The sequence below is a fragment of the Scaptodrosophila lebanonensis genome, unplaced genomic scaffold (genome assembly GCF_003285725.1).
Source record: "Scaptodrosophila lebanonensis strain 11010-0011.00,11010-0021.00 unplaced genomic scaffold, SlebRS2 tig00000092-arrow-pilon, whole genome shotgun sequence".
Taxonomy (NCBI): Eukaryota; Metazoa; Arthropoda; class Insecta; order Diptera; family Drosophilidae; genus Scaptodrosophila; species Scaptodrosophila lebanonensis.
The window spans coordinates 2,772,654-2,796,826 of record NW_022060566.1 but is presented as its reverse complement, the minus strand read 5'-3'; the positions used below and the strand labels follow the sequence as shown (position 1 = coordinate 2,796,826).

At 36.7% G+C, this 24,173-nt stretch overlaps 4 protein-coding genes across 6 annotated transcripts; 2 read left to right on the top strand and 2 right to left on the bottom strand.

Annotated features, from left to right (window-relative positions):
• Window positions 1-656: 656 nt before the first annotated feature.
• On the top strand, window positions 657-8,658 carry LOC115627110 (leucine-rich repeat flightless-interacting protein 2). 3 transcript variants are annotated; one of them, XM_030522675.1, is made up of 7 exons: window positions 657-1,012; window positions 2,795-2,970; window positions 5,890-6,180; window positions 6,256-6,619; window positions 6,697-6,855; window positions 6,924-7,108; window positions 8,151-8,658. In XM_030522675.1, the coding sequence occupies exons 2-7, from the start codon at window positions 2,875-2,877 to the stop codon at window positions 8,259-8,261; spliced, it is 1,206 nt and encodes a 401-aa protein (XP_030378535.1). In that variant the 5' UTR covers window positions 657-1,012; window positions 2,795-2,874; the 3' UTR covers window positions 8,262-8,658. The 3 variants fall into 3 exon arrangements, with proteins under 3 accessions (XP_030378535.1, XP_030378534.1, XP_030378533.1); XM_030522674.1 differs by lacking the exons at window positions 657-1,012; window positions 2,795-2,970 and adding exons at window positions 4,048-5,017; window positions 7,283-7,362; XM_030522673.1 differs by lacking the exons at window positions 657-1,012; window positions 2,795-2,970 and adding an exon at window positions 4,053-5,017.
• A 2,245-nt stretch (window positions 8,659-10,903) lies between these two features.
• LOC115627209 (UPF0415 protein C7orf25 homolog) lies at window positions 10,904-12,552 on the top strand. The gene is made up of 4 exons (XM_030522829.1): window positions 10,904-11,189; window positions 11,248-11,574; window positions 11,639-12,193; window positions 12,276-12,552. The coding sequence occupies exons 1-4, from the start codon at window positions 11,016-11,018 to the stop codon at window positions 12,351-12,353; spliced, it is 1,134 nt and encodes a 377-aa protein (XP_030378689.1). The 5' UTR covers window positions 10,904-11,015; the 3' UTR covers window positions 12,354-12,552.
• LOC115627380 (odorant receptor 13a) lies at window positions 12,492-14,529 on the bottom strand. The gene is made up of 6 exons (XM_030523033.1): window positions 14,180-14,529; window positions 13,458-13,901; window positions 13,297-13,396; window positions 13,127-13,234; window positions 12,647-12,835; window positions 12,492-12,557 (listed from the first exon to the last, which is right to left on the bottom strand). The coding sequence occupies exons 1-6, from the start codon at window positions 14,527-14,529 to the stop codon at window positions 12,492-12,494; spliced, it is 1,257 nt and encodes a 418-aa protein (XP_030378893.1).
• A 1,609-nt stretch (window positions 14,530-16,138) lies between these two features.
• Window positions 16,139-23,805, bottom strand: LOC115627061 (mucin-5AC). Its single transcript, XM_030522608.1, has 4 exons — window positions 22,327-23,805; window positions 18,840-18,948; window positions 18,063-18,227; window positions 16,139-17,994 (listed from the first exon to the last, which is right to left on the bottom strand). The coding sequence occupies exons 1-4, from the start codon at window positions 23,035-23,037 to the stop codon at window positions 17,930-17,932; spliced, it is 1,050 nt and encodes a 349-aa protein (XP_030378468.1). The 5' UTR covers window positions 23,038-23,805; the 3' UTR covers window positions 16,139-17,929.
• Between the last annotated feature and the right edge of the window lie 368 nt (window positions 23,806-24,173).

The following is a 24,173-nucleotide window of genomic DNA, read 5'->3' as shown; positions in this document are numbered from 1 at the left end:
AAAAAATGTAAATAGTTGTGCCGCTAAAGGGTTTACATACAAAAATATATCAATGTAAATAGTACACATACAATAATGCAATAATTAATTAAAACTAAGCTGCGTTTATGTGCACAGAAAACAAAAATCATGCGTAACAATCATATTTATTTTGCACATATGTATATACAAAAATGTGTGCAGTTTTGCGCATAAAATATACGTGTACATACATACATACTTGTACATACATACATATGTCACATGTCGGAGTGCCCCTCACTGCTTAACTAAATGAGGCATAAATTCTTACCTGATTTCAAAAATTTATCCATTTATCCGTTTCCCTCCTCTTCTCCAAGCCACCAACACACCAATATAATCAAAAATATAAAAGAAAATGTAATGTTTTGATTTATTTGGCAATTATTAATTTTACTTTTACCGCTTAGCCACTCAGCGTCACCTTGAAACAAATGTGTTCATTTAAATTTACACGATTAATCGATTCTCAACAAATAAAATCGATGCTTAACAAAAATGCTAAACATCGATTAAATCGATTCTGCATCGATTCATTTTGCAGCTCTAAAATCCATATATATTGTCCAATTTTAGAGAATACCATACGCATCACCATTGCCGTATGCAACCCTGTGATTGCCAACAACTGCTCGATATGCGGGGTTAAACAATAAAGAGAAATAAAAGGAAATTTATTTTTAGAAGAATTTAGTTAATATCAGAGAACGAAAATAAAAACTAAAAGTGACCGGATGGAAATTAGAATACATTTATAAAGCAAATTTCAATTGTGATTCGGCTAACTCGCTCCACGTATATATGTGTGTGTGCCCGTGTCTGTTTGTGCGTGTATGCCTGGTGTAATACAAACGCCGCCGCTCCCAGAAAACAGAGCTGCTGCTGCCACAGCCACTTCCACTACACAATAGTGTGGGCAACAAAGGTTGGTGGTCTGTGGGAGTAATTATTGTCAAAAGAGCACGACGGAGGTACAACCGAAGATATCGAGGTAAGCCAATAAACTGAATGCAAAAACAGCATCGGGATCAAAAGGTAGACACAATATAAAAATACATAAGAATACAACAATTCCCATATACATATGTATATGTGAACATAAAAATGCACATACATACAATATCAATGACAAGTGGGCTGCTGGTGCTTCCAAACCATAACCATAAACCGCCTTCTGGCCCTGTCCCGGCTACAACAACTATACCGTGTGGCAGTGGGGCGGCCGGTCCGCTCGACATTGGTCACTTGATGAGGCTCTCCGTGTTCGTGTTAGCCAACACCAGCAACAACAACACATTTAAAGTGTGAACGTCAAAAACGGATCCTTATAAGGAGTGCTTTCTATGCTTTAAACATTTAGCCAGTTGTTTGGGTGCAGTTTCAACCGTTGGCGGTTTAGCATGTGGTCAATAGAAAACTTCTAGGAATTAAAATATACACACATGTACATATTATATACTCGTATAGTACATGTACATCAGTGTATAGATTTAAAAAGTTCTAAATTAATTTTACCCATTATACACACATGAATACAAACAATGCACATATATACATATGTCACGACTGTTAATTGCGTTTATACGACGCAGAATATTGCAATTAACAATTCCTGAATAAACAAAGGAAAAGTGGAAAGGTTCTAAAACTGCGATTGCTATTGTTTAACCAAAAACAAAATGAACAAAGTGTTAAAGATCAAAAAATGTTGCTTTGGCTGCGACGCATTTCTAGAAGTGGCTCTTCAACTGGTGAGCCCATACATTATTATTATTATCACAAACAAACCTTCCACAAAACTATTGTTCTTACAAACCCCCTTCGAGTTTAAGTGATTATGATCTGATTTGCAATTAGTCCGGCATGGCGTCGAATGTCAATAATGCTCTGAGCTTTGAATACGAAATGTGTCTTTTCCGAGAAACTGTGTCTGTTCTAAAAGACTTTGCATTCTCAGAAACAATTGAAACAATGTCCTGTAAGGGAAAATGATTGGTTTTTATTTTTAAAGCTTTTCATTTATTATAATTACTTTTAGAATAGAAATGGTTTATGTATGCGTCTATTGCATATTTTAGCTTGCAAGGACTTTTTTATAAACAATAATAATCAGCTTGTGTTAATCCAACTTACTTACATCATTTGCGCTGTCCAAAAGATTTATTGGATATGCATACTAATGTATGTATAGTAATAAACAATTTGAATCATATTTTAAAGTTTTTGGTTTTTAATTGAAATAGTTTGTTTTTGTAATTTTAAAAAGCACGTTTCAATTCTAGTACATTTTTTAATTTAAAGTTTTTGGTTTTTAATTGAAATAGTTTGTTTTTGTAATTTTAAAAAGCACGTTTCAATTCTAGTACATTTTTTTAGGATAATTTTGGTTTTAAGTACTTGTTAGGACGTTGCGATAGTAATATTAAGGCTAACCCTTAATGAACTATATCTTTAGTGCTATATTATAAAATAGTTACCAGGCTAAAAATGTTGTATTAGTTATCCAATCCCTGTAAAATATTCTATAGTTTGGTTGGAAAGTTTACTTTGTTAACTTTAAAATTCTGAGAGAGTTTTAATTACAAAAACAGACTCTAACGAAGACTCTCTACTGATCATTTTTATGGCCTTCTTCAGAGTGTTAATAAAGTAATTTCATAACATAGACTGACCATAACAACTTGTACAGGAGCATTGGTCTATAAACAATAAGTCTTAAAATAAGATTTGGTGAAGATGTTCCGACATTAATGTATTTAATTATTTATTTCAGATCTGGCTGCGATTAGCCAAAAAACCATTGTGGGCCAAGTGAATCTCAAGTGGCTTTAAATTCCATTGCCATTTCACCAAATGAATGCAATGGATAGTACCAGCGCCACTGGTCGACGGCGAAATAATACGCGCGTCAATGCTGAGGATAATGCTCTCGATCTAATAACAAAAGAGGTGAGTCCAAAACATCCGAAACAATGCTGGAAATGTATTTTGAAATAGGACATTCATTTTGGAGCGATTCGGATAGTTTTTCATTAGTTTTGAGCTGGCTACCAAACAACTTTATAACATTCTTATCTTATAAAACCGGACCATGGATGACAGCATTTGAAAAAAAATTAGATTTGCGGGCGGTAATTCAAAAATCAGTCTTCAACAGAGAGTACCGTTAACTGCTGACCGGACAGCGGACAAACTTTTTTTTAAACGGGAGGAGGAAGATATTCGTTCTATTGGCCGAAGTGAACGAGCAGCTAATGGGATTTCTCTCTACTATGAGTATACCCATGAATGAAGTTGAATGGTTAAGTTAGTGATTTCAATAGGTACGATATTTAAAGAATGATCTAGCAACGAATAACGGTTAGCAAAATGTTCGAAAAGAACGAATGATGTAGAAACCTAGAATGTAGATTTGGATCGTCTGCGAAAGAGAACGAATGATCCAGAAATGTAGCACAGTTTCAATAGCTTGGAATGAAGAATGAATTGGATCGTCTTTAATTAAAGTTGAATGATTTAGTGAGTGATTTGTGACCGATCAACGATCTCGATGGTATTTGTAAGCCAAGACAGTCCTGGGAAAGGTGTGACAGCTACAAACATACACAAATTTCAAATGAAAAAATGTTGGATCATAACGTTCGTCGCAAACTTGAAGATACGAAAGAAACTGCGATAAATGTTTGTGTTCATTCGGTCCCGGTCCCATAACTAACGAACTTTGCGGCTTTTCAACTGTTGCTGTGTGTTAGTGTGTGTGTATGTGTGTGTGTGTGAGAGAGTGTGTGTTATCGTGTGTGGTTTGGTTTGTGTGTGTGTGTGTGTGTGTGCATAACATACCTACACATGCAGTCGTAGAAATGTACATATTTGTGTGTGCCGGTTTTGACGAGCCGGGCTAGTGTGTGTGTTTGTGGACTGCGGCGAGCTGCTAAAAAGCTTGAGCTGCGAGTAGCAAGCAGCGGCGGTGGCATTGGCAGCGTCGACAGTCAACGGTCGCATGAGTAAGCGAGCGGTTATACACACGTATTTACATAATGACATCGGCCCAATAGAGAGTCTGGAGTTTTATATTAGTGGAACCTAAAGAGCGGCCTTAACTCCAAAACCTATCTACATATACATACATACCACATAACTCGATCATTAAGAAGAGTGGTGAAGGACAGAGATCTCCAGCACTATGCCGAGAAATAAAAAGTCAACGACGGCAACGGGAACGGGAACAACGCCAACAACACGTTCGATACAAAAACTTTTGAAAAATTCCAAAACTGCGCCAGAGGAAAATAATAATACCAAGAAGGAGCAGCAGGAATTGCCAACACCATTGGATTCCAATCAGGCAACGACATCAGCGTTAACGTCAACGCCAACGTCGACGCAAAGACAAACAGACGGCGGCAGCGATGAAGTCATCGAAGAGTTTGATTTTAGCTCTAACGACCTAAAAGCTCTTGAAGACAGCGACGAAGCGACGTCGTTTGTGGAAGAAAACGTTGAGAGCGGACAAGTTAACGCCGTTGACGATGTCGATGCGAACGCAGCAACAGCAACTGATAACAAAAATAAAAAGCCAAACAAAAAGCAACAAATAGAGCCAAGTCCCCCAAAGAAAAATAATAATAATAATAATGTCGATGAAAACGACAGCAGAACGAAAAAAAAAACTGAAACTGAAATTAAAGCTGCAGTTGAAGCCGAAGCTGAAGAAGGGGAACTGTTATCGTTTGATAACAATAACAAAGAAATTGCAACAATTGCCATTTCCGCTCCTAGCCCCCCCAGTAATGATATCAGCAACTCAGCGCAATCAACAAAAACTACGCAGTGTCCACCTAATTTGGTCTTAAGTGACGACGCGCCAACTGAAGATACCTATTGTCCGATCACACCGCGTTGCATTGTCGATGATAACCAGTCGAGTGACAAAGACGACGTCGACGAGTCCGAAGATGAGCTTCTGGTGCAGTTTCTCGGTGAAGTGTATCCCATTGTAAGCGGACTTTTTCAGCTACCGTTACAGCTACTAATAAGAATAGGCATTCAAGAAGAGAATGGTAAACCCGAAGAGAAGAAATAGATGGCAATCACTTATAAAAATACAGATGGGGAATTCTCTTAGGAGAGCATAGGCGATAGAGAGGTCCAGAAGGATAAGAGGAAAAGAGATGATAAAGCTGATTGACTGCAAAATGTAATAATTCAGATATGGAATAGGTGGTGTAAAATTGGGCTCAGAGATGTCCAAAAAGGTGCATTAGAAAGTAATCGTACAGATAGAAAGTAATGGATGCCAGGGAGAGGTGTACTACACTCTAAGAAGACAACATCTCCATCTTTTTGTAAAAATGGAACACAACATTTTCATTAGCTTTCTAAAAGGAATACATATAAGTAGATCTTTTAGAAGATACTGGGCAGCACAAAGAGAAGAAAGGCTTTTCCCATACTTTTCTGAAATAGTGCATATCTAAAATTCGCCAAACTTGCTTCAGAAATTATCTTAGAAGAGAAAGGATGGTATAGAGAGGGGCCCAGGAAGCTAAAGCTTTAGAAACGAAACATGATTTCACCTACTTATGAAATAAAAGCGTAAAACAATGACTATTCTCTCAGAAGAGAATGGGCGGCTCAGAGAGGGGCACAAAAAGCTATGCCTTGAGAGGACAAGAGCCACCCCACTTTTTTGGAGGTTAGAGGAGCGACAAATTTCTTTAAAATGTAATTTCTATTAATACAGATAAGAGTCGTCGCGGTATAGAGTTGGGCTATAAAAGGGTACACTCTAAGAAATCTAGAATATTTATATAGGCTATGACCTATTTTCTGATATCTACTATCGTTGGCTCTATTTTTATGTTGCAGGCCGAGGCGCGGTTGGCGGCACGACGGCAGGCGCGGGCGGAGGCGCGTGAAATACGGATGCGGGAATTGGAGCGCCAACAGAAAGAACAGGAACAGAATGCCGATCGTGTATTTGACATGCAAAGCGGTAGTGGGAATGCCAGTAGTATTGGCGACTCGCACTTCGCAAATCCCGCACGACTCGTCCATGGGCTCTTAAACGTGACACGCGCCACAACGTCGCGTCGCAGCAGCGAAGACTCGCTCGAGGAAGAGGGCCGAAGTCTGCGAGACATTAGGCATGAGCTTAAAGTAGGTATTAGAAATGAATTATTATTGTGGTTCCTTTCTAAATACATATGTACATTACGTTCCATTACATTGCAGGATGTTGAGGAGCGCTTCCGGAAAGCGATGATCACAAATGCCCAACTCGACAACGATCGTGCATCACAAACATATGAGGTGAAGCTGCTAAAGGATAAAATTGAGAGCATGCAGGAGGCATTCGCACAGCTGCAGCGTGAATTCAAAGAGAAGACGCGCGAGTGCAATGCATTTAAGCGTAATCTGGACAGGAGCACACTTGAGCTGAAGCTCGTGCAGGGGCAGTTGAATGAGCGTGACGCTCTTATAGCAGAACAGGGTCTTGTTATTGTAGTCATTGAGAATGCCGACGGTAGTGATGCCAAGCGAGCTCTAGTCAGTGTTGAGAATGCAAACATATTGGCTTCGGTCCAGGGGTCTCTAGGTAAGCAGAGGAGGGAGCAGAGGAACTACCGATTAGCGAACAAGCCATGCTAATTACAATTCAATTACAATTTCCAGATGTAAGACTCAAAAAGTTCAATGAGGAGAAGCAACAGTTGGTCGCTGAAGTTCAAAAGCTCCACGAACAGTTGGAGTCATTTAAAACAGAAGGCAAGATGGGTCGGGGCAGCTCATCCAATGGACCCTTCAGTTACGATGATGATTATGAGGCTCAAAGTAAGCGAAACAAACCATAATTAAAACTTTTTCCCTCTTAATAACTAACTCTTCTCTCCGCTTTTTAGGGGAAGCAAATAAGATCATATCAGACTATAAGTATAAACTGCAAAAGGCTGAACAGGAAGTCGCAAGTCTGCAGGCGAGCTTAGCACGTTCAGAGACACAAGTCATACGCTACAAGAGCACGGCAGAGGCGGCCGAGAAAGCGGAAGCGGAACTAAAAGTTGAGCGCCGCAAACTGCAACGAGAGGTGTGTTGATTTTATGCCTCAAAAGAAAAGAGAAGTTATCAATTCTTGCCATCGTAGCTTCTACTTATGTTTTTTTTTTTTTTTTTAGCAGCTTTAAATAAACATAGCTATTTTCTTTTTCTTTGTATTATTTTGTAATGTAATACTATATATATATATATATATATTATACAGACCTTGTTAGTGGCGCATTTCTGGGACGAATGTCACTGTCAGTAGATCGAGCGATTTGAATCAATATATACATAATAGCTGTAAGCGAATATATGTAGCACCGAAATGGGGTCAATTGTTATAATTTTCTGTTTTAAAGTCCACTAATTTTTTAAATATGCTATTTCCTCTACCCCCACATGACTGGGCTGTGATAAAATATAACTAATAAAGCTCAAGATTCCCAATCTAACAAACTGATCAGCAATTACAATTGTGTGTGTATGAATGTCGAAATGTTTATATATTTATTATAATTTTATTTTTATATATTACCACCCTTTGCCTATTTCTTGTATCTGGATATATATAATGTTAATTATTAAATGCAATCGAGGAAAGTGAAAGAACTTTATTGTTAGCGATATCTCACATCACATTACGACTATCTATCTGCAATATTGATAAGACTTATTAGTCATTAGTTTCTTTATTAGACACACACACACACACACAACTCTATATATACCGCCGATCACATGAATAGGCTCACTTGGGGGAGGAAAAATTAGTTAATTCTTTTTTATTGTTAACAGCAGCTAGTGGGAAAGTTTATTTACATTTCTTTTGGAATATAGATGAGGAAAAGAGAGAGAGACAAAGAACCCAATTTTATTGACATATTTTAAAGAAGTGACAGAGAGAGAGAGAGAGAGAGGGACAAAAAGTAGGGAAAGATGCAGTTATGAGATGTTGTGCATGAAAAGTTTTGGCTGCGCATTGTTTTTGTTTGTTGTTTGCTACATCTTTGAAGTTAATTTATGAATAACAATAATTATATGCTTAACTATTTTATAAAAATAATTATAATTATTAATATTCTTAACAGCATCGGGAAACTTTGGAGCGGCTGGAGGAGGCGGAAACAGCAAATAATCATTTATTGAAACGTTTGGATAAATTGAAGAATGCAAAGAGCGCAATTCTGAAGGACTTATGACCTACAATAGGCAATAATATTGTGACAGCAACAACAAAACCATCAATAGCGACAACAACAACAACAGCATCGAAAATGACACTTCAGCAACCACGCGCACTCGCCATGAGAACAACATGTGATGGTCGAGGGGAGAATGGGCACCACGACGAGGTCAACAATAAAGGCAGCTGCTCCTAAGGACATCAAACAATCGGATGCCACTGGACGATGAACTATAAAAACAACAACAAAGGAACACACAACCAGACTACTCGAAAGCCAATCATACTCTCTTTATATACATACATATACGCAGACTTAGCTTTGCTTAAAACAATTTCCATCAGAAAGTCGCCGCGCACTAAGTGCAATAAAGCCGCTGGCCAATTTGGAAAGCGATTTTTGGGACATTCGACGAATCGATGTTATCTTGTTAGCCATGTTATTATACATACATATGTATATGTGTATATTTTTTTGTTTGCCTAAGAAAGGGATTTAATTAATGGCCTTGCTGGGTTGCATGCATTGTCTGTGTGTTTGTTTAAAGAGTTAAACGTTTTTTTTTTTTTTTTCAATTTTTTTTTTGTCATTCAAAATGTTGTGCGGCCGAATGAACAAACAAACAATCCAATAATCAATCTATTCAGTACTAACAGTTACTTCAGTTACTAACATGTGTATGTTATTATTATAATTTATTTAAAATTGCCCACACCATACATATAGTATGCCATTGAGTACTTAAAGACAGACCGCGCGTTTTAACAAATAGTGAACGTAATTACAAACATACATATGTACATACAACATATGTACACCAGTTAGTATGCTATATTTATTATTATGATAAACAATTCGTTGCCTGTCTGCCGTCGTGTCGCTCAGCATGTTGGAGAGCTTTTTAGTTTAAAACTGTTGTTATACATACATAATAACCTTAATACAAACGCATGTATGTATGTATATATTTATGTATGTAAACACAATTGGTAGCTAACAATCTGGAATATCTCAAACGAAGCAAAAGAAAAAAAAACTAAAACAAAATACACAGTTCTTTTATCAACTTATTCGCTTCCATTTTATTTATATATATATATATATATATATATATATACATATATATATTTGTACAGTCTCTCTATGTCTTAGCTGCCTTTAATGATGTACATAGTATGTATGTGCACAGATCTACATACATACCTACATATACATATGTGTGTACGTATGCATCGAATATACAAATCCACACAATGTTGCACCAATGCCAGCGATCGTGTGAAAAAAGCCGTCTCCTCGCGCACCTCTCCCATATTAATTTACCTTAGCTGCTTAGAAAATGAGATTAAATATTTAACATTAATTTTAATATGGTTCTACCTAAATTAAATGTATTTAATATTAAATGCAATTAAATAAAAAAACATACTAAAAATGAATTAAATAAATTATTAAATTAATTACAAAATCCCAATTTCTTATTAAATTAGCGAATCTCGCAGATTCCTAATTTTGTGTAACTTAATAAAAAAAAAACTATATTAGAAGAAATTTATTTATCTGTCTCCTGTTTGTATAACTCACTCTGTTTTACCAATTATGGAAAACTTATATAGAAATTTAAAGCTGGAATGATTTCCCAATTTCAACTGCTCTTTACAAAGAGAACAAATCTTACAATATCGAAGTGCTTCTATTTATTTTCTATATACATATGTAGCTCTTTCCTACCAGACATTCTAAAAAAAATAAAATAAGAATTACGACATAAGAACCCTGGAATGAAGACTTTGCAGTTTCAACATTTCCCTGCCTTAATTGTCGGATTTCTACCAATTATGGCAAACTTATATATTCTTTTATATAAGCTTAATATAGAAAATTACTGCAGAAGAACTCCTAGAGTGACGATATTCTTAAACTAATAGCTTAATAGGAAATTAAAAACATTTAGCTAATTCGAATCCACAACATTTTATCAAATTCAGACACGACAACAACAAATTTCGCAGTGCTAATAACAAGATGGCATCAGATTTAAATTGCTATTTAATACTGATAGCCTGAAGAAAGCTACGGACTGCAGTCGGCAGCAACAGATTTCTAAAGCCATACTAAAGATTTGGAGCTCAAAAAATAAACCTTTAAAAACTGTTGCTCGAAATCAAAAATTTACCTTTCAATTTCTGAAGCCTTATACATATGTATGTATGTATATTAGAAACATATAAAAAAGATTGGAACTACATACATACATATGTGCATAATTATATCCTTACAAGCCTATTTTTGTCTTAGCGAACTCAGTTAAAATTCGACTTTCTTTTTATTGCTTATATGGAAAAGCTTCTTGAAACGATAGATTCATTTCGGTGAAGGGCTAGACATCATTTTTGAAAAGTTACCATTTGTGGCCAAAAAATTGTATAAAAATGTATGACGGATTTGGGTACTACCGTGCCATCTTTTGAAGGCTACAATTTCTGTTGACTGGCCCTTTCTGCAGTTTTCCCGTTATGTAGAAATGAATTTGAGGGAAAGAGAGAGAGAGAGAGAGAGAAAAAAAAAACAAGTGGCAGCACTTAGTGGTCACAGCTGTGCGATAAACAGTGAAGTATCGAAATTGTTACTCAAATTTCGCCCACACCAAACAGCCGTATGAAAATTGTTGTATATAGCATTTAAAGGATGCAGGATTGATAGCAGATTAATTGAGTATCCAAGTGGCTGAGTGGCTTTATAAAGTTGGCATAATACAAGCAAGTGGTAATGGAGCTGGTAACTGGAGACGGTGAAGGAGACATGGAGAATTTGTATCAACGCGCAAACGAGAGAATCGAATTGGCGGAAGGGCTTAAAATGGCAATGATGGAGTATAAAGAGGTGCCTGGCCACTCGATAATAGAACGAAAAATACAGCAGGAGATTAAGTTTTTGCAAAAGGTGTGCTTAAATCCCCAATTCATTTATAGGCGTTTTATATAACTTTCTATATCAACAGGCGATATCCAATAAGACCCTTAAGGAGAACAATCTGATAAGCAGCAATTTAGTGCATTACGATTTCCTGATAAAGACATTACGCCTGCAACGTGGGGTCGTCCACATTGATTGTGCATTTCCACTCAACTCACGCGACAATCCATTGCGTGTGGATATCGTGTGTAATAATGGCTTGAAGTGGGTGAAGGTGATTGCAAGGAACTGTAAGTCGATCGAAGATGCGGCAAAAGGATGTGCCAGTTTTGGGGCTCGCAGTGTTTTAGATCAGGCGGGCGACTATTTAGAAGCCAGCGAGCTACATTTATGCATGTTTCAGCGTCCAAAGGTATTTACGTGATCTATTCATTCATTTAATGTGTAACTGAAAGCCGCCCTCTATTCAATAACAGATCGTCTTCTACTTTTCCAACATAATTCATAGCTCTTTGCACAAGGAGCTTATGGAAATGGGTGTGCAGACTGCATCTATTACCGACACACCAGACAAAGATTTGGACGAACTTTATAACCTGCCGAATGAATTGAATTTGGACGTGACTACCATGCTGGCATACGTCAGCGCTGTCACTAATGGTCGTGCCAATTGGGTTTACAAGGAGCCTCTGCTAACCGAACAGGCCCAAAAGGAGCGCGATTCGCCACTGAAGCCTGTCCTCGAGAAGATGTTTGAGGGAAAGAATCTGCTTTGCTGCCAACAAGCTTTCAATGCATTCCAAAGCATTTTAACGCTGCTGGCCGGACCCACAGAGCTGCAACGCGCCGAACAGTTCCTGAAACGCGTTCAGGTGTGTCCAGATGTCGAAGAGGTCCCGGCAGAGCTTTCCAGCATACGATTTACGGCGAAGGTAAACGAACGCAGTCTGAAGATCTTCAGCTTTGGCATGGAACGCAAAATCTTTACAGTTACTTCGAACAAGGCATTTGTACGATCGGCCAAGATGCAGGTGTTATATTTAAATAGTTTTATTTTATCTTTTAAAGTGCATCTGTACTTATATACTATATGCGAGCTATTCTCATTTCCAGGGAATCGATGTGCCCGTGTTCTTGCATGCATCCCGAGCCCTCACTGAAAACAAAGAGGCTACTGGCACGCCGCTCTAAGCGCACCCCGCACTCGACTTGACTTGTGATGTAATACTTAAGACTATTTATTCCACATACATTATATATTGATATTCACGTGTATATATACGTATACGTATATACGTGTAAACGGTTTTTTTTTGTTTTTTTTTCAACCTACGGTTGGTTGTCAATGTAAACTGATTGCAGCAGAGTAAAGTAACTCATTGATGTGCTAAGTATCTAAATATAACAAAAAAAAAGGAGATAAAAAAAAGGAAAAATATATTTTTCTTTTTGCATATCCTTCCGCTGAGAGGGCTCACACATACCGCCGTAAAACTTTGCAGTGACAATGTTGAGAACTTAAAGGCGGTTATTTTCACCGGTCGCTGGCTCCGGAGTATCATGATCTGTAGATTGGTGCGAAACTCTTTGTCGGTAGGCGCATGGGATCGAGAATATTTCATGTTCCCGCTTTCCCAATTGCAGGCGTACAGATGCATGGCCGTTTCTGTGGACTTTTCCAATAAGTATAAAAACATGGGTAAAGTGTTTAAAATTTGGAAAATAGTGGGCATTACAAAAAATCAGTAGTTTAGTAAAGATTGCGTTTTAGATTTAAAAAATTTCACTTAGTGGGATTTTTGAACCGATCGTTTCTAGGAAAGCTGTATAAATTAATGAGGCTATATAAAATTCGTGGAAATATTGGTCTGTTAACGTAAATAACAAGTCTATATGGTTCAAAAGATCACCTCGTTCAGACAGGCAGATTCTTATACCTATAACAAACCGAGTTCATAACTTACATGCTGGATGAGAGTGTCGCCATTGCCACAGAGAATGTAGAGCTGTGATATCGACGAGGATATATAGACAACGAACTTAACATAGTCGCCGATGAACATATTCTTTCCCTATTTGGGAACACACTGTATACATAAAATATTCAAAACAATAGAAGACCCACAACACTTACAGTAACAAGTTGAAAGCCGACCATGCAAATCAGCAAGGACGATATCATAAGATTGACCAACAATATAGGATTAAAGAATTCTTCCAGGAGGCGGGAGAAGCTGCAATAGTAAACAAAAGCTTAAAGCCTACATATTTTGCTTTCTTAGCCAAAGTTTGCACCTTAGGAGTCTCTCGTGCTGCCTTGCTATGCTCTGAAGCCTCAGAACGTATTTGCGCTGCACCTCATCTGGATTTCCCCTCAAATTGGACGCTGCTATGAGGCCATCGATGCGTTCGTGCAGTAGTCGAAATTGGCCGCAGGTGTACGTGATGAAGAATCCGAGAATAGAGTCCTCAGCAAAGAGGGTGGTGACCACACAAATGCCCGCGTATGAGGTAAAAAAATAGGTGAGCACATAGTGCAGCCAGCTTTTGTACGGATCGTAGAAGAATTGCATTTTATATGGGAACGGCTTCTCGGATGCATCCAGACCCAAAATCAGGAACAGCTCCACCAACGGTAGCACACAATACATGAGTATGAGGCAAGCCAGTAGGGCTGTCATTATCCGAAATGTGTTCATATGTTTGCGGCACTCGCCTGCTATTTGTGGGTGCGCATCACTATTTTTGGAGAATATTAAGATAATAAGGGATAGGACCATTCATTTCCCATAAAAAAATCATTTACAAAGCTTTACTCAGAAGTACACAAAAATTATTAAAGGTCGCTATTTTCTTCAAGGATAACTTAATTGAAAAATATGAATGAAATTGAATAAAATATATTTTAACCAAAGGACCTTTTTTTTTTACGAGCTTTAAAATGAAGTTAAATCAATATCTATACATCAGGGAATTTAATGAAATCACGGCGATTTGGACAGTGTCATTGCTCTTACTCTGATATCCAAATGGTGTCCACGAATCGTTCGATAAGATTCCGGAATTGGGACTGATTTAAGCGCATGTGAAGCAAACGTACAAAATTCAAAGCACCCATAAATGTGGTACAACAGTTCTCGGTGGTCATCATGATGTCGCCAAAGTTGTTCACCAAGAAGGCGGTTTGGAAACAGATCGTAATACACACCGACACTATCACATACCATGCCCACACAGTGTAGGCGAAGCCCAACGGCTGGTAGATTCGCAATCCATCAGTCAGGGGCCAGGACCCATTCAGTTTAAGCCAAATGCACTGAAATGGAATGCGAAAATTTGGATCTCGAGGCGATTGTGGACTAAACATAGCTCTACCCTTAACTGTAAAGCTCTTCTCTTCGAAAGACGTCTTTTAAGGAAAACCGAATTGTGGCTCCCAATTAAAATTATGTGCACTTCAAAGAGCATTTTGCATGAGTTGTCGCTAGTAGAGACCTTTGATGTCCCTTTGTTTATATTCACTAAATAGCCATAAATGGAGCTGGGCGGTGAGTTGAATACTCGAGAAGTAATTTGTCCATAATGAGCAGTTAAGCTATAATTATTTGTAATTGCTGGCTTCCCTGTTTATAGCTAAACAATCCATTTAATCCATTAAATATATGTACATTCCACCCTCCTGTTAAGGAAACCACATTTGTTTGTCGTTATTAAACAAATATTTGAGTAACTGAAAAACAAAGGCATACGATTGACAGGAATTTTTCCTAATAAATTACCAACATTTGTCGTTTTTTCCAAAAATATTTAGTAGATGAGAGAATTAGCTTTTTAATTTATCTTGAAAAATCAAACGTCTCTGGTAAGTTTAAGAAACTCTTCGAATTAATAGAAAAGGAATAAAAAGAAATGAAATTTTAACGAAATAAAATACAAGTCAATAAAAATATTTGTATTTAAATTACTTGAAAAGAAACAGCAAAAGTAATATGGTTTAATATATTTATTATATCACAAAAAAGCAAAATTACATTTTCTTAAAATAAGTATAATAGAAACAGAAATTTTATTAGATAAGTGCCGATGCGGTGGGAAAGCATAGTGAAGCCTGTTCAAATAACAATTTCAGGATATCTTAAAAAAATTCTGAATGAACATTGATTGAGAAACATTAGTACGGACAAATATCATCTCTTTTAATGCTATAATTGTTATCTGAGCACAAACCAATGGCTTGAATTAATTATATACATATGTACCAGGTCTCTTCATAAGAAAATTCTTGAGGAAACACTTTTTTACATTCTTCTTTTATCGATATTTATCGCAAGCCTTAATCTCACGAAAACTGCCGAAGCAAAAAGATATCGAAAGCATTTGAATTTTAACAACGGAAATAATCGAGAAATAAGAATTCAGCATCAGGTGGTTTATTTTGATTTAAAACAATTCTTTTTAAACATATTATTCATTGAATAAATGTGTTTAATAAATATCATATATCGAACGCATTTGGCAAAACGTCTGTAGACACGGAAGTTACCGCAGAATCGGAATTGAGCAAAAAGTTGTATCACATTAAATATGTGTATTAGGCCGCAGTTCTAAATACAAATGTCGTAGCCCAAAGTAGACTTAAAAATTATCCTATATCGAAAGCAATTTGTAGAAAGCTCAAGTTCTGTTAATAACAAAGAAAAGCAAAGAATGTAAATCAAGCATCCAGTGGTTTGTTTTTGATTCAAAGCCCTAGGCATTATCACTTCAAATGTATTCCACACTTCCGTTGAATAAATAAGCGATATGGCCAGCAAGAAAGAACAATAAGAAGAAGACCAACGAAGAGAATCGTAGAATGGTAATTGTTTTTGATTAAGAACCCAAATATTTATCACATCAACTATATGAACAGCTCACAGTTTTTGAGTGGTAAAGTCGCAGCCCTCCGTTGAATAAATAGGTTCAATTAATACATGTATGTTTGCATAAAGTTTCGTTTAATAACGTTTCGCTTTTCTTTTTTGTTTTTATGCTTTTCTATTTTCCTGTAAAATAATAATATAGTAAGTAAGATAGACGGCCTTTACTCCGAGACCTACGATATGTAGGTGTCTTGCTCAGTTGAAACATTTACTAATAATAATAATAATAATACTATGCATTGCAATGTTTTGTTTTTTTTTTTTTGTTTTTTTTTAAATGTAGATGTATTTAAATTCTTTAACAACGAAATTATCTACAGCTTTGATTTGCATATTTTTTACTTTATCGATTAATTTAATTAATTAATTAATAAAATAAGATCAAAATTAGAGTTTCATTTATATTAAAATTCCATACACATTCCCTCCCAAAAAACATTCATAAATTGAAAAGTGTTGAATATCTGTATCTTTATATCTCCGTATCTCTCTGTCGGCGTTAAACAACGGGCAAGTAACTTAAGTTATATGCTATGGTTTAGAGTATTAAGCAGACGGAGAAAGGTGATTTCTACTGGGATATTGGTATTAGAAGTAGGATCGGATCGAGTTGGTTTGGGTTTTATGCTTAATACTCGATGGTTGGATGAGCGGATGATCTTTTCTTTTTTTTTTTTTTGATTGGCCATTGTTATCATATGGATTGAAACTATATTTTTGTTTGTACGAGATGCTTATTATGCGCGCCCCTTCCCCTCCATTCTCCTACTTCTTCATTTCGTGTGTGTGTGTGTGTGTGTGTGGCACAACAATCGACCAACTTTAAACGAAAACTAACAAGTGTCAATTAAGCTGTGGCTAACAGTGAGTTCGTAGGACGCCCCTCGAAGTGCGCCTGCTGCTGCTGATGGACAGCTGTCCATATTTGTCCATATTTTTTGATAGTAGGTAGTAGGCGTGCCCCTATTGGTCCTACAGCTATACAAAGGATTGCAATAATCGGCATTTATACACATACATTCATACACAATAAAGCGAATGCTTTGAAAAAAGCACGTTCGCACATACATATTTACATTTATAATATATATCATATATAATATATCATTGCACAAGATACATTTTAATCGCGCCATCATTAGATGTGCGCTAGGGGAAGGGCGAGGGCTTGTTATTACTTAAATCTGTCATTAATTTTACTTTTGATAGCACCGGCTATATATATTTATATTATTTTGTTTGTGTTTTTCATCTCATCTGTAAATTTATATTCCTTTTTTTTTGCCGAATTACGTTCTGTATTTCTGTAGGATCTATTGTGCCCTATCCATAAAAGGTTTTTCAATGAAAGCCAAGCTACTTATTTACGAGTAGTTGTGTTCGGTTGGCTGTTGGTTGCTGCTCTTATTGCTGTTGTTGGTTGCTTTCATCATTAAATACGATTACAATACATTAATTCTGCTTCAATGTAGATGTAAACTTACAATTTGAGTTCAAAAATATTATCGGGTTACATTTTTTTTTGGTATTACAATATGCTTTCATTGTTATGCGTTCATTTAACAAATCAAAAAAAAAAAAAACAACGGAAAAGAAATCATCGAATGCGCGCTCGCCACAAACACACAGAATCCAACCGTTCCATCAGCCGTATCTATATATATATATAATATACATATACTATATATAGTTATATATTTCTGCATAGAATTTGTTGCTGTTGTTGTTGTGTGTAAGATTAAGGCGCAGTTAAACAAACAACACCCAATAGATTATTTCCTTTTTGCTGCTATATATCGGCTTGTTGTTAAAGTTAAGTGTAAGTATAGCTAGGCGCCTATTTAGTTACAAAATACAGCATGTCGTTGAACAGCAACGCCCGGAGCCGCCTTTGCTCTTCTGCCTTTGATCTGCAATGAGAGTCACAAACAAAAACAATACAATATACATTTATATAGACCACTATATTGGGGAGCACCTTGAGAATTGGGTTCTGGCAAATTATCACGCGGCACTAAATGCATAACAGTCGTTTTGCCCAATGGAAGTCCCAGTGCACCCAAAGTTACATTGCAATGCAGAAAGCGGCCCTGATAGATTAATCGTAAGATTTCGGCCTTTGAGACAGATTCGTGTTCCCAATCTGAAATGAAAAATAACGCATATTTAATTATTGGTACAAGTTTTTGTATACGTTAGGTTAACAGGTTAGAAGAAATCATCTCCGACCCCATAAAGTGTGAATATTTTTAATCAGCATGATATTTTTTGTCTGTCTGTATGAACGCCTGGATTTCGTAAACGCCTGTGCCAACATGATCCAAACTTGGTATGTGCATTCTACATTATGCCTTGTACGTACATGTACTTCTTTCCTTTTCTTCAATACTGTCTACAATTCCAAAGCTACAAATGCTGGTCACTCCTTTCAACATAGTCAGTTGTTTTTACAATCGATAACAACATTTTGCGGAATTCGAAGCAAAAGTGAAGTTAACGAAGAATTGATGGAGTTTTGGATAGTTTGTTATGTGTTCGTACTTTAATTTTATGTGAAGACTACATTGCGTAATCGTTTGTACTTTATAAACTATCAATCTAACTCAAATTTTCCCCATATGCGGGTTGAAATTGCATGAACCAGCAAAGGCAACAAATTGTCCAATTGTCAGGAGTATGTGCTGATAAATCAGCCACTCATTGTAGCTATATAGAATAAAGTTATTTTTGTAGATTATCAAAATGTGTTGCTTACCTTCTGGCCAGTTATCGAATACTGTTTGTGCGATATCACCCGCTGAATCCGATGGATTAAATAGGAATTCTTTTGTTTTGCCACTAACAAGTATTAAACGTAAGTTGATCTGGAAAAGGTGAAAAAGAACGCATCATTCTATTATTGTTAGCGATTGGAACAATTAGCAATCATTGTGCATTCTACAGAGATTTGCAGCTTTCAGGATTTTTCAGAACGCACGGGAAAACTGTATTATTGTTGTTATTTGTTTTGTTTTTTTTATGCAAAAAGGGTCGCAGATTATTTCACAAGAACATTAAATCCAATGTGTGGAATGCATGAAGATATTGTTATAATGCTGCAATCTTTTTTACTGCCCATAAAAGCAGAACAGCTGCTCCACTTTATCGACTTGCGTAATGTCTCATTAATTTTTGATCATTTTATTTACACAACCCACAACTGGAACTGTAAATACTTTACTTTGCTTGAGCCTCGATTACTTGTTATTTAAATGTATGTGCATTGTTTTGTTTTCACAGACTTTAAGGGATTACGGCACGATATGAGGAGACCTCTTCTCACAACATGATAAACGAATGAGGGTTGGATTGTATTATACATACATGAGTGCTAACAGCTTCTTAACTCTTTTCAGATTATATATACATATATATATATATATATATATATGATTAGAATTGTTATCTGGACACAAACTAAAATATAATCATCTTGCAGCCAAGTAGAAATAATAAACAATTGTCTAATGATTTTTGATTTTCATCGATTTTTTGAGATATCTCTGTTAGAGCTTTATTTAACAGTAAAATAGAATCAGATGAGAGATCAACAATTTAAAATTACGTTAACTATTAAAAATCTAGTATCATCTCACATTCAATGGTATATAATAAAACAAAGATAACAATGCTTAGCACTCTCTATAAATCGCTTATGAAAACCACAATAAGACTCGCGAAATTAAATTGAGAGAAAGAAAAATAGAAATACATGTGAATATTCTTTAATATAATACACACAAGATAACAGAAAATGTTCAGGTGATGGATAGACACGAGGTTATCTATAAAACTAATTGTACAGCCTAATCTTCCCGATTGTAACACATTACAGTTGACAGAAAAGTTCAGATTAAGGGTTAAAAATAGGGTTATCTGTAAAACTAATTGTTTAGCTCGAACTTAAATCGTTTATAATCACAACTAATTAAAATAACTTGACATATTGTAAGTGTTTAATGAACTCAATTCGCTTGCGAGTATAAATTGAATAAAACAATTTCAATAATAAATTGTAGGCTCTAGCTTATTGGATAGTATGTTTTTAGCTTAACCAAAAAAAAAATCACCAACATTAATAGAATACATATTTTGAACAAAAAGCGACAGATGTGTAATATGTTATTATTTGTTATATGTACAAGCATATCGGTTCGATAATATCCCATGCTTATTTGGATAAAAATATGATAAAAAATGGGTAGATAGATAGTTTTTTAACCATATTTCTGTCTCGTTACTTTATATGTAAGCTAAAGAATTAGATTTGGGAAATAGTGGCTTATGTTCAAATGGTGGGAGGGGGAGGCGTGGCAATGCCTACAATGCTTTTAGATATTTTAACTTGTAAATAAAACAATTAAGTTATATATTTGAATAACCCTTTATAGACAAAGTGTATAAGCAATCTTCTTCGTTATTCTATCTTTTTAAAATGGTAAAAAATTTTCAACAAATACATATATGAATTAAACTAGTTTTGATTCAAAAACAATAAGCCTTAAATAATAAGCTTGGGATTACAAACGATTTTCTTTCTCCTAAAATGTTTAAAATATATAACAAAAATCTGTGAAAATATTGTGTTTACCACATAAGTTTTATTTGAGGAGCTACTATGGAAAATATCCCACTAATTGAACAAATGCTACAAATAGCAATAGTATAGATTTTTAGTGACATTTTATAGCCATGAATTAACGATATTTGGGCTCATCACCTCACTTTTAAGGTGAGTGAAAAAGAAACGAAGGTCGACACGGTGGAGGGAAAGGGAAACAGCGTTAGTTGACAGTTTTATCTAATGGAAAGGGACATATCTATTGTTTGTTTTTGTTCTATTTTAACGACCTTGAGATAATGTTGAAGATAATGCAACAGCTTCTACTTTACTAGTCGCGTTTCGTTTCAGTGACACATAACATAGATAGATAACATTTAACGCCCATGGATTAATCTAAATGTTAATAAACTATCGCTAATAGAATAAAATAATATACAAATTTGACTTTTTGGAATGCGTAATACTGGGGATAGTGCCAGTACTGTTTAGATGTTTAGATATACTTGTAGTGTCGTAAAAGTTAAGCATTATATAGTACTAAATATCCTCACCTACACATACGCGTATGTGTGAAGAACATGTTGTATGGGTAGCATAAAATAATAATTATATATATGTATATAATCGTGCTGGTGCACTGATTTCAAATGAAATGGAAAGTTGTGGTTAAAAATGAAGCCACACACACACACACACACACACACAGACAGACAACTGGCATACTAATTAGAAATAGCCATATAGACTAAATAGTAAATAAAAAGACTGCTAATCAATGAAGGTAGATGAGCTCATTCCCTATATATACATATGTACATATACATATCTATCTATCTATCTATCTATGTATGTATGTATGTAAGTGTTTCTCTCACGCTTACGAAAAGTATTGTTATTCTGCAACTAAATAAAAGGCATGTACTTGTATGTATGCATTTATGTATTGGTACTTTATGTGTATAATTCGCGCAGACAAATTAGTTGAGATGCCCTTGCAGTTGTGGCTTGCTGGGGCATAATCAAAGATTGAATGCAACCATATAGCGAGCGAAGGTCAAAGGGAAAAAAAATTTGTATATGTGTGGGCGATTGGGACAGCCTTGACCTAAAAATCCAACAACAGTAACCCAAAGGCGGCGGCGGCGGCATTGATAATAATATTCGACAAGCGGGGGGGAACTGAAGCAGTATGCGTTGAAGGCCAGGATTCGAACAGGACCAACAAATGGATTTACTGACAAATGTGAGTGCTTTTGGTTGATAAGTGAGAATTCGAAATGTCACAGAGCAATAAAAACATTTGTTATAAGAGCGATTCTATGTCCAATATATATACATACAAACATTCATACCTATGTATGTATGTATGTATGTATTTATATAGTATATAGTATATATATATATATATATTTATATAGTATATATATATATAGTATATAGTATGCATGTGGAGAGGAGAGGAGTGTTTGAGAATCGACTCTAGCGCGCCGAGGTCGTCCAATGCGCAAAATGGTGAGTGTGTTTTGAAAAGATAAAAATCAATAAAGCGACGGTCGCTGCAGATGCAGTTGCCGCGGTTGCTGCAACCAATGCGCGCTAGGCTAGACTAAGCTAAGCTAAGCTATGGGAATTAACTGACCTTATCGGACGGTATAGTCCGCGACATCTTCTGCGTAATCACTGGTGCTAGGAGGCCCCCACTGGTAACGCCAGCGCTTCCGTTGGCTTTGGCATTTGACGTCGAGGCAACCGCCATCGCCATCGCCAATGACGACGATGAGCCCGCTGAAGCAGCCGAGGTCGTTGAGGACGACGATAATGATGCCTGCACCGGCTTCTGTTCACCCAGGCGTCGCATCATGGCTGATGACGACGAGAATGGTGTTGTATTGGATCGCGCCAAGGCCTGCTGAAGCTGCGATTGACGCTGTTCCGCCTGCTGGTGATGATGTTGTTGTTGTTGTTGGTGTTGTTGTTGATTTTGATGATGATGGTGAACGGCCGCTACAGTGGCAGCGACGCCCGTGGATGATGTCGAGGATGAGGGCGTGAGCAGTGCATGGGTTGTGGCCGTGATTGTGGTGATGTTTTTGGCCACTGGTTTCGGTGGCGAGACAGCGGCAGCGGCAAACGAAGCTGTGGACGAGGCCGACGAGGTGCTCGAGGATGCTGAGCGTGTACGCTTCACAGCCGGCTGCTGCATCAACGGCGGTGGCGGTGGCTTTGGTGCTCCACCAGTACAAGCCACAATCGCTGTGGTGGTGTGTTGATGTTGCTGATGGTAGCGCTGCTCTGGCGAAGCTGAAGCAGTTGGTGTTGTTGGCGTGTCAATGGACGATGTCGACGACATGCTTCTGCTTCTCCTGACTGCTGCGATTGCTACTTCTGCTGCTGCTGCTGCGCCTGCTAATGTTTTCGTTCAATTTCTTTCTGACCTTAGCCGAGCAACGAGCACGGTAATTTATTGGTGGAGTGCAGCGCACATTTGAACAACAAATATTCAAATTATACCGAATTACACACACGTAACATAACGTAATGGCAAGTGTTGCACAAGAGGGGGGTGCGCAGCACAGCTGATTTGATTTGCGCTTTTCGCAGGTGTAGCTGCTGCTGCTGCTGCTTCTGCTGGCGTTCTTATTAGAAATTTGGGTGCCTTTGTTTATTATTATTATTATTTTTTTTTAGCTAAAGCTGCCGACCGACCAACCGACCAGCAGACCGACCGACCGACCGACCGACCAACCGACCCTCAAACAATGTAATGATTGTATGTATGAGTGTGTGTGTGTGTATTTTTACCACCTTCGATATACACATTCATATACGGACATACATACACACATACATATGTATATGCTCGCGCACACGCACAAATAACTCGATGCTTGCTTTTGCTTGGAATGATTTTTATTGGTGACGTAGGGAGAAAAAAACTTTATTTTCGCCTATATTTTTGGTCAACTATTTCCAAAATCACAAATACGCATTAAAATCGTTAGCAAGGTTTATGCATCAAGCGAGTTTCAAGTTTTCTCTTGCACCGTCACAACTAACACACAAACAAACATTAAAAAAAGTAAATATGTACATCTGTATATATTATGGTACATATACGTGCGCTCACGCACACACCAATTACGAAAACGGGCAAAAAGCAACTGCGCTGCTGCGACGTGAGAATGTAATAAACACTATCGAGTGTATTGTTTTTATAAAAAGGTATCGATGCCTTACGATTTATTTACTTTCGATATTAGGACTCACTTTGTTACATTTTTAAAAATTGATCTCAAATTTGTAAACTGCGCAACTAACTTTTCAAGCTAAATTTTAAGAGCATTTCGAAATGTTTGTTAAATGTTTTTAGTTGGTATAAACACTTTCTACACTATATACTCGTTGAATGAGAGGCATCGATAAATAATGAAGACAGCTGATTATGTTTGCTTGCCAAAATCTTAATAAATCAAATACGAATATAGA

What these genes read in the sequence shown, in the direction of transcription:
- LOC115627110 (XM_030522673.1), top strand. Translation starts at nt 4,205, where the DNA reads ATGCCGAGAAATAAAAAGTCAACGACGGCAACGGGAACGGGAACAACG. An exon ending in TCGGTGAAGTGTATCCCATT is followed by an intron (nt 5,018 to 5,889) that starts GTAAGCGGACTT and finishes TTTATGTTGCAG; the next exon opens with GCCGAGGCGCGGTTGGCGGC. An exon ending in TTCGGTCCAGGGGTCTCTAG is followed by an intron (nt 6,620 to 6,696) that starts GTAAGCAGAGGA and finishes TACAATTTCCAG; the next exon opens with ATGTAAGACTCAAAAAGTTC.
- LOC115627209 (XM_030522829.1), top strand. Translation starts at nt 11,016, where the DNA reads ATGGAGCTGGTAACTGGAGACGGTGAAGGAGACATGGAGAATTTGTAT. An exon ending in AGATTAAGTTTTTGCAAAAG is followed by an intron (nt 11,190 to 11,247) that starts GTGTGCTTAAAT and finishes CTATATCAACAG; the next exon opens with GCGATATCCAATAAGACCCT. An exon ending in TACGATCGGCCAAGATGCAG is followed by an intron (nt 12,194 to 12,275) that starts GTGTTATATTTA and finishes TCTCATTTCCAG; the next exon opens with GGAATCGATGTGCCCGTGTT.
- LOC115627380 (XM_030523033.1), bottom strand. Translation starts at nt 14,529, where the DNA reads ATGTTTAGTCCACAATCGCCTCGAGATCCAAATTTTCGCATTCCATTT. An exon ending in CAGCACGAGAGACTCCTAAG is followed by an intron (nt 13,397 to 13,457) that starts GTGCAAACTTTG and finishes TTACTATTGCAG; the next exon opens with CTTCTCCCGCCTCCTGGAAG. An exon ending in TCGGCTTTCAACTTGTTACT is followed by an intron (nt 13,235 to 13,296) that starts GTAAGTGTTGTG and finishes GTTCCCAAATAG; the next exon opens with GGAAAGAATATGTTCATCGG.
- LOC115627061 (XM_030522608.1), bottom strand. Translation starts at nt 23,037, where the DNA reads ATGTCGTCGACATCGTCCATTGACACGCCAACAACACCAACTGCTTCA. An exon ending in ATTCGATAACTGGCCAGAAG is followed by an intron (nt 18,228 to 18,839) that starts GTAAGCAACACA and finishes TTTTCATTTCAG; the next exon opens with ATTGGGAACACGAATCTGTC. An exon ending in GCCAGAACCCAATTCTCAAG is followed by an intron (nt 17,995 to 18,062) that starts GTGCTCCCCAAT and finishes CTCTCATTGCAG; the next exon opens with ATCAAAGGCAGAAGAGCAAA.